The sequence below is a fragment of the Varroa destructor genome, unplaced genomic scaffold (genome assembly GCF_002443255.2).
Source record: "Varroa destructor unplaced genomic scaffold, Vdes_3.0 BEIS01000001.1, whole genome shotgun sequence".
Taxonomy (NCBI): domain Eukaryota; kingdom Metazoa; phylum Arthropoda; class Arachnida; order Mesostigmata; family Varroidae; genus Varroa; species Varroa destructor.
In genome coordinates this window covers 57,255,620-57,263,637 of record NW_019211454.1, presented here as the reverse complement: position 1 = coordinate 57,263,637, position 8,018 = coordinate 57,255,620, and the positions used below count along the sequence as shown (strand labels likewise).

General features: G+C 38.3%; 1 protein-coding gene across 2 annotated transcripts; it reads left to right on the top strand.

The window, feature by feature from the left end:
* The first annotated feature begins 1,592 nt into the window (after positions 1-1,592).
* Positions 1,593-3,828, top strand: LOC111250498 (putative defense protein 3). Of its 2 annotated transcripts, none has more exons than XM_022805867.2 (3): positions 1,593-2,020; positions 2,546-2,698; positions 3,125-3,828. In XM_022805867.2, exons 1-3 carry the CDS (start codon positions 1,733-1,735, stop codon positions 3,401-3,403), a joined length of 720 nt encoding a protein of 239 aa, XP_022661602.1. In that variant the 5' UTR covers positions 1,593-1,732; the 3' UTR covers positions 3,404-3,828. The 2 variants fall into 2 exon arrangements, with proteins under 2 accessions (XP_022661602.1, XP_086838859.1); XM_086982733.1 differs by having other exon boundaries at positions 3,094-3,828.
* The last annotated feature ends 4,190 nt before the right edge of the window (positions 3,829-8,018 follow it).

Below are 8,018 nucleotides of genomic sequence, written 5' to 3'. Positions count from 1 at the left end.
GTACATAAAGTTATTATGTAGGTTATATATAGCAACCCATGCCGCCCTTCGACGCTGTTGGGCAATCACAACATAAAAAAAAAGTATTAGTCTATGCTATGGCGAACGCTGCCGAAATATTTATTTCCCTGTCGTCTCCTACCAAATAGAACCTTTCGTGCTACAGATAGAAGACTCGTTTAGGTTTTTTTCTCGCAATAGTTGTCGCTTTCTAAAACAATATTGTTGTTGATAAGACAAATTTTAACGCTTTTATAATTTGAGGCCAGTAAATTTAACATAGATTTTCGGCTTCTGCTGAGTTTGCAGTAGCTAGTTTCAGCTAACTATGGCCAAGAATCTCAGTAGCATTGGCTCTTTGAGATAACTTCGAGCGGTAAGGTGGCCATTGTTTAGATCGAGAAGCTGCGCTTTGCATATACAACATACCGCTAGAAATAAAACAATTTTCCAGACCGATAATTTATTTACATCCAATAAGCTAAATTATTTAAATTGAGCGTAGTAGATTATTTTTTTCCCATGGTTTAAATTAGTACAACACGAAATAAGAATCAGCACTGATGCAGTTTGTTGATGTTCTGCATTTTTAAATAATTAATACTGGATGTCCAATAGCGCACGATACAGCTAAGCGCCAAGAGCACATTACTCGAAATCTTACCCTGCAATGATTTTTCGAAAGATAAATGCGGAGTTTTATGATGTCGGGCCAACGCCTGGTGGTAAAAAGCCCAAATTTAATCCTCGATCCGGCTTCGCTAGATGCAAAGCTTCAAAATACAATGTTTCGCTCTGTGTTCTTGACCCATTTAGCTGTTAGATCAGGATAAATGATGTAGTTTTTTACGATCAGAAAATCGTTCTAACAAACCGTTGACTTTCTTGATTGAAAGAGTAATTTTTCGTTGTTTTAGTGAGTAAGGAGGCCGCAAACGTATCCTCAGACACGAACAACATATAGGTATTTTGTAAACACATAAAACTCACAGAGGCATACGCTTGCACGACTCGCTTGAGCCTGTAACTTTTTACTGACATGGCCTACAGGTCTAGGTGGACTGTGATAGATGGTCTTAGGTTCTTGGCAGTGTGTCCTCGCCGCAGTGCAAAAATAGTCGTCCTATAAAGAATTTTCCAACTCCTTATTCAAATACGCTGCATACCTTTCCTCTTGCTATGTTAATCAGAAAAGAAAAAACATCAAATTCAGAACGCTTCAATGAAATGTCTAATACGTCTTCGCCAACCCAAAACGATTGCCCAAATTAAACCACTGCAATGCAGACAATTTGTTTCGTGCACAATCCATCTTTTTCTATAGCTCTTATCCTAAACTACGTTGCATTACGGTGCCAGACGAATCTCGCACAAGCGGTTTTTACTCGAAGATGCTCGAAACAAATATTAAACAATTTTTCTATATACATTATCAGTTCGTCGTATACGATGAACATCGAGAGCTTCGTCTCGTACGTTACGCTGCTCGTATGTATGTGAGAATTGTCAGCAAATGTGCCATGTTTTGCCATAACGGATAGTGCTTCCTGTCAAGGGCTGGATTGGTCTGCTCAATCATGAAACGTATTTATGCCCTCTTTGTCGGGCAAAATCATGGCAGCCTCCCTTATGCCATAAGTGCTTTAGCTGCAGCGGGCGAAGGATAGGAAGGTGAACTTTTACTGAGACTATATATAGGCCATTAAGCGTTGCTGGCAGAGCGTTCTTAAAGATGTGGATCGGTTCTATGTTCTTGGGAAAGACGTTTGCCTGGTCGGCCTTCTTTACTTTAGTGCATCATTTCCAAAGCAGCAGAGGCCTGCCCAGTGGGGCTCCGTCAATTGCGTGCTCATCGATGACACCGGTGCACTTCGCATTTCAACCCCAGCCATTGGACCATTGTAATTTTACCGTTCGGCAGTCGAAGTTACGCTACCGTTCCGGAAATGACACGGTAACTGTAACGCTGACAGTTCAGAACGAAACTACACGAGAATATTTCAGAGGATACCTTGTTAAGGTTAGTAGAGGCTTTTTGGATTGATTATCAACATAGTGGATCCAGCAGATGTACGTTTTACTGTGGACGATTGCTCTAAAACTTCATTTCACCTCAAAATATTTTAGTTTTTATATTCGATAGATCTTTATAGCCATATTGTAGAGCTTGCTGCATTATAATGTGTACATAACGAAATAATGAATAGCATAACAAAAAGATATAATAATAGGATATATTGATAGCGGTAATAAGCGCGGTTTCTCAAGGGTTTCTACGATTAAATTCAATCGAATAAATATACATTATAAAAGTCTCAAAAGTAGTTCATGCGGCAAGCAAAAAAGAATCTAAGAGCCCGATAACAAGCACGAAAAAAATGTTCATAACGTACGACAATATACCTTTGTTCGAACGTTTTCGAAAAGTAAAATTGAAATTTTTTTTCTTTGATATTAAAACATGTAACTGTATGTATCTTGTCTTATTAAGTTAAATGTTTGTTCAACTTTACTCTGCGTACGTTTTCAATGAATTTTCACGCAGGCGCTCAACCCTCTGACCAATCACGCGATCGGACAATTTCGTGAACAATTTGACGTACGTCCTCGTCCCACTTGTCACGCTGCAACACACACGAACTCGAACAGCAAAAATGAAGTTGTTCTCAGCTGGATTCCAGACGATGCGGATGAACAGGTAGTGCAAAATTTCATTGAGAACAATGAATTGTTCTATGCCGCTTACCCACGTCTTTGAGGCATAGTTCTCACTCATATTACCGCAATAACACGCATCGAGTTACATACGACTGAAGCTCTTACGCTTAAATTAATCTGAAGATCACTGCGATTCCACAACAATCAAGAGACTTGAATCCTCACGAACAGTTTGGCTGTAAGGTTCAATTTGATGAAAATACAATTCATAGTTTTTATTATTGCGATCATACGGCTGTTTTAAGCGCATTACTGATATTCTCTAAAACGTTGAAAAATTGATCGTTTTTATTATTTAATAGAAAAAAATTCAGTCACAACGCACCTAACTTTGCCTTGGCATAGAAATTCACACGCGCTTTATTCATGTTGTAGACTGCTTTGTTAATGGCCCGAATGTTTATAGGCGAACTGGGTAGTATTCGAGGCTACATTTGTCGAAACTTTCCGGAAATTTTTCGTGGGCGTGGAAAGCACCTTCCGTGGGAAGCCAGCGCGGGACGTCATTCAAAAAGAGATTGGGAGAAAATCCCATCGCAGCGAGACGGAAAGCGAACTATCCACGAAAAGCAGTGATAGCGAAGGGAAAAAACATTCAGAACCGAACGCTAGTGAGCCAAGAGTCATAGATCAATCTGACACGGGCAAAGAAAAACTACAGGAAGATAGAACTTTTTGGTTTTGATGAATAGTTAAAACTGCATATAAGGCTCAAAGGCTAAAGCTGCGCGGAGCCTTTCGGTGGAATCTGTTTGAATCCGACGGTTGAGGAGAAGCTCGAATCAACATCCCAGGTCCATCGATAACAGGAAATAGTATATTACCAATATGCTGTTACACCAAGACATATTTGCGACTTTGTTTTCAGTGTATCGTCGCCTATTTTCTCATTGGCAAGTTTTGTCATGCCGAGTAGAAGCTCAAAGATAATAGGGAAAATTTGCTCAGTTTGCAAACGATATGTAACATAAATTATAGAATGATGAGTTTATATGGAAATCTTGGCTTGCGTGTTTCTGTTATCTTGTATTGTAAAAAGCAAAGCATTGCAATAAACAGATACGTGTGACAATGTGATTCTATCACATCTGTTGGTTGTATTATATTGTGTGTGTGTGTGTGTTTATTTAAATCTATTAGCTTATCTGAATCGGCTTCATTATTAACATTAGTTACAGGTTTAACATGTAGTATGTTAGGTAAAAAGGAAAATCAAATTACAGGACTACAAATACCCGAAAAATGTTGTTGTTTTTTATTGCAGGCTGTAGCTAACGTTCGATGAATTTGATTATTCAGCTGAGTAACGTAACAAAGTGTTGATTTGGTGTTTCATGAAAAAACCATTGAATTTATGAAGGCAGAAACTATGCAAATATTCCATAGTGACTAACCACAACAGTCAATACGGTTTGTCTAACGAGAATAGAATGATACTTGCGAGCTATCATTAATTTGTTTCTTATAGCATGCATCAGCAGATTTTTACCAATTAAGACCATTACCTCCTTTAAGTGTCTAAAGGATCAGAAAATGGGCAATCAGAGCACGGGACAGAGTCACATTAAACTCTCGATAAATCGATAGAGAATAGATGGTCACATATAATTTAAAATTAAAGTCTGTAGAATGCCTCCGGGCTCCCAGTAGCAACTTCCCGTGGGAAACATTCTGTGTATCATCCTGTATGAGGATGACTGTATCAACTTACGTCTTCTGCAGCGAATTTCGGCTATAGTGCTATATTTTTTCGGCTATATTTTTTCGCTCCCAGAGTCCAGGACAGAAAGGCTTCTAGTCTTTAAAGTGTTACAAATAAGAATATTCTATCTCGATAAAGGTGAGGATAGACTGCACTAACTTGAGTAGATCCTATAGCGTGTGCACTACTGCCAAAGATATTTCTTCGAGTGTTTCACATATCCCTAAGGAGTTTAAAAAACTCGAGATATAGACCACAATATCGGTCATTATGGATTTTAGAGGACTGTAAATTTAATACTAAAATTCGTTGATAAGTTGCGCTCCTTCCTGGTTGTGCATGCGTTTGTCATTTATATGCTTCGGTCCATATTTGTGGATTGAGTCCGGTACACAAAGGCACGTATTAGTAAAAAAATTTCGCTTTTCCTAATCGCCTTGCCTTGCCTCTCCTCAGAAACTTCCGAAATTTTCCTACCCTATTCTTAAATCTGTGGGAGATTTTGTAATGCTAAACCGGCTCAAAAATAATTGTCGCGCGATTCTCATGGTGAAAAGAAGCATAATTAATATAAAACGTAAATAAACTGTTAATAATAGAGTGTTAGTGTGAGTGACAAATTTCACATTTGGTTCGTGAACGACTATGAACTTCACTTCTGTTCATCTTTGCTTGCTTGTATATCGGACGAAATGCGTCGTTTTTTTATTGACTTAGTCAATACCTTTCAATTCCGTAGGCAATTCCGTAGTAGCTCTCTAAAATTATCTACAGAGGAAGCGTTCACAGACGGCGCGCGAATTTAAAGTCGTTATTTTCAGAAAACTAAAGATATTCACATTACGAAATCAAATATGTTAAAAATGTTAATAGAATATATAGCCAGCAGCTGAACGCCAGCAAAACAATTTCTGTTGTACGTAGACAACACGCAACGATGATTCTCGAGGGATGAGTTTTTCCGACTATAGGGCAGGGAAAAGTTAAAATCGTCCGTTCACATGACCAACAATATTGTCCAGTGTCACTTGCGAGTTTTTCTAAATAGATTGGAACAATCTAGAAGAGATTCCGTCTAGTTCTCGTAATCACTAAGATGGATAAGTAACAATTGAAAAACGTGTATTTGGGTCCTTCGCGTATAAGTCTTTTATCTATGAAGAAGTAGAGTCGTTGGAAGCGACTAGATATGACATTTTATTAAAACGTACCAAATCGTCTGGGTCCTACTTCGATTGAACTAATGGTATGGCACATTGCCTGTACTGGAAGTACTATAGAACTTTCCGATTAGAAACGATTAGCAAGGAGATACGTTCAGATAAAGTTTGCTCTAAGCCTAGCTAGCATCATATCCAAATGTGGGTGTTGGAACAATATTGCTGATATTAAAAAAGCCCTATTTCTCGTACATGTATCGAAGCATATTCAAGAGTCATCGGTTTAACCGATTTGGTCTTTAGCTAATAACCTAAGAACCACTGGCTAACGATTAGGAACAATTAATACATTTATTGGGTTAGGCTGCATAAAGCAGGTAGCCTCTTATGAATCAATAAAATGCACAACGTCGGGGGGCTGACTATTGGTTCCCAAAATATTGTTACGGAATAGACTTTTTAATCGCAAGGACATCTCTACAGTCTATCAACAGATTAAAGAAAATATTCTATAGCCGGCCTTTCGCAACAGGATATTTGTAAGATCACTGGATAATAAAAGGAAGCTTTTCAGCGACTGACCGAAGTTATTTCGAAGCACTTATGATAGAAAAACAGGATAAACACTGTGAGTTTACGCCAAGTGGGATTTTTTATATCAAGATAAAATAATCGACCGGTTTCAGTGCTTACTTCCGTATCAACTAATATTTCCAGTTTTTTACAGTCAACTAAGGCTTGGCATACTATGCACAAATAATTTACACATATTACATACACAAAAAACACAATACAATGCAAAGTTAACTAGCAAAGACAACCAAAATGCGAGCACAGCACCTCCTACATTTTGGTTCTAGAGACTCTGGTACTACAGAGGCCGCGAGGCCGGCGCACTCGTCCTTGTGGTCACTCAACTTCCATACGTTCTTTCGACTCCGCCTTTTCATCTTGATATGAGCATTGCTTAATTACTCTAAATTGATGGCACAACTAAATGTTCTTCAAAAGTCTTCTAATCTTATACCCACGTAGCGTGACGATATAACTCTGTTTGAGATTCGTAAACTCTTATATGTATAAACACATTTAATTGAACATGGAAGTTAATTAACATGCTGAAATTCATTTTTATTCTAGGCTACGTGTTTAAATTATTTTAGTATGTTAGTTGCTTATCTTTGAAGCAATTAACGAGTTATTTGAATACAGTGTAAAGTAACATGTATACATACTGGCGAAGCTGTTAGCGCGAGCCTTTTATTACTCTGAATATCGATGTTATGATACAGAATCCTCTACGCAAACTGCCTAATTTTTGAGTACGTGACACAGCATCGAATGAATAGCTACAAAGAGCCTTTTGGTCAAGAAGCTTGATGTAATATACATTAAGTGTTGACATGAGGTATTACAGTTTTATCCAGTTGGCCACTTCTTAGAAATATCTGAACGAGTTACAATGAGTCATACTGCGGGAGTTTGGCCATTGCTTGAATTATCGGTGGCTCTCGACGCTACACAACCGACCTTTGAATACAGGGTATGGAAAAAAGAGCCGTGATTTAAATACTTTCTCTAGTCGTACATGCAATTTTTTGCTTTCAACACCATACGACGCCTAATATACCAGTTCCCTTTAGCCGTCATTTTCGTAATGGCACGATTCTTCTTCTAAGTAACTTCTTCGCAGCGAGGTGGATCGGCGGAAATAGATCATTACGGTATGTCCCGTTTACAAGTTGAACATAACGCCGCGGTGGAGCGCGATTCTTCCAGGTCAATTAACAATAAGCGAAACCGCGAAAATTTGAATGATAATATAGTAGGAGGCACACACGAAAAATGAGTTCTTTCTTTACCAAATACTCTTATTCAACGCATATATTCGAGATAGCTAAATGCAAAGGACAACACAGATAGCGTCGGATCGACATAAAATGCAATGAGCCAAAAACAAATCCCTCAAAGAACGTCATAAAGAGATAGAATTAACTATTACAGGGAGAGAAGCATGAAGAACAGATGGGTCTACAACAAAGACATCACAGAAAACCAGGGACCTCCAGACTGGCGCCATTACAACTCTCGAGGTCGACATGCGGTACTCGGATCTCTTGTAGAGCTTGCAGTAGGCGAAAATCAGCGAACGGAAAATCTTACTATAAACAATTAGGTTTGGCTTCATTTACATCGTTACTGTTATTAAGTTTGTTGCCATTTCAATAACAAAAAATTTTAATAACAATTTATCAATCACAACGCAATAAAGCTCAGTTTAATGACCTGCAAGCAGTTGCGCGAACTCATCAAGTTCGAAAGCGGTAAGAAGTGAAATAAGGAAAAAATTCACGCCGCCCGTCAAAGCCTTACCAACGCACAAAGCTAAAACCTAGACTTCTATACATAGCAGTTATATATGTATATATACTTCACTA

Coding starts and splice junctions, on each gene's coding strand:
- LOC111250498 (XM_022805867.2), top strand. CDS start 1,733: ATGTGGATCGGTTCTATGTTCTTGGGAAAGACGTTTGCCTGGTCGGCC. Junction 2,021..2,545: donor TCAGAGGATACCTTGTTAAG/GTTAGTAGAGGC, acceptor ATTTTCACGCAG/GCGCTCAACCCTCTGACCAA. Junction 2,699..3,124: donor CAGACGATGCGGATGAACAG/GTAGTGCAAAAT, acceptor GAATGTTTATAG/GCGAACTGGGTAGTATTCGA.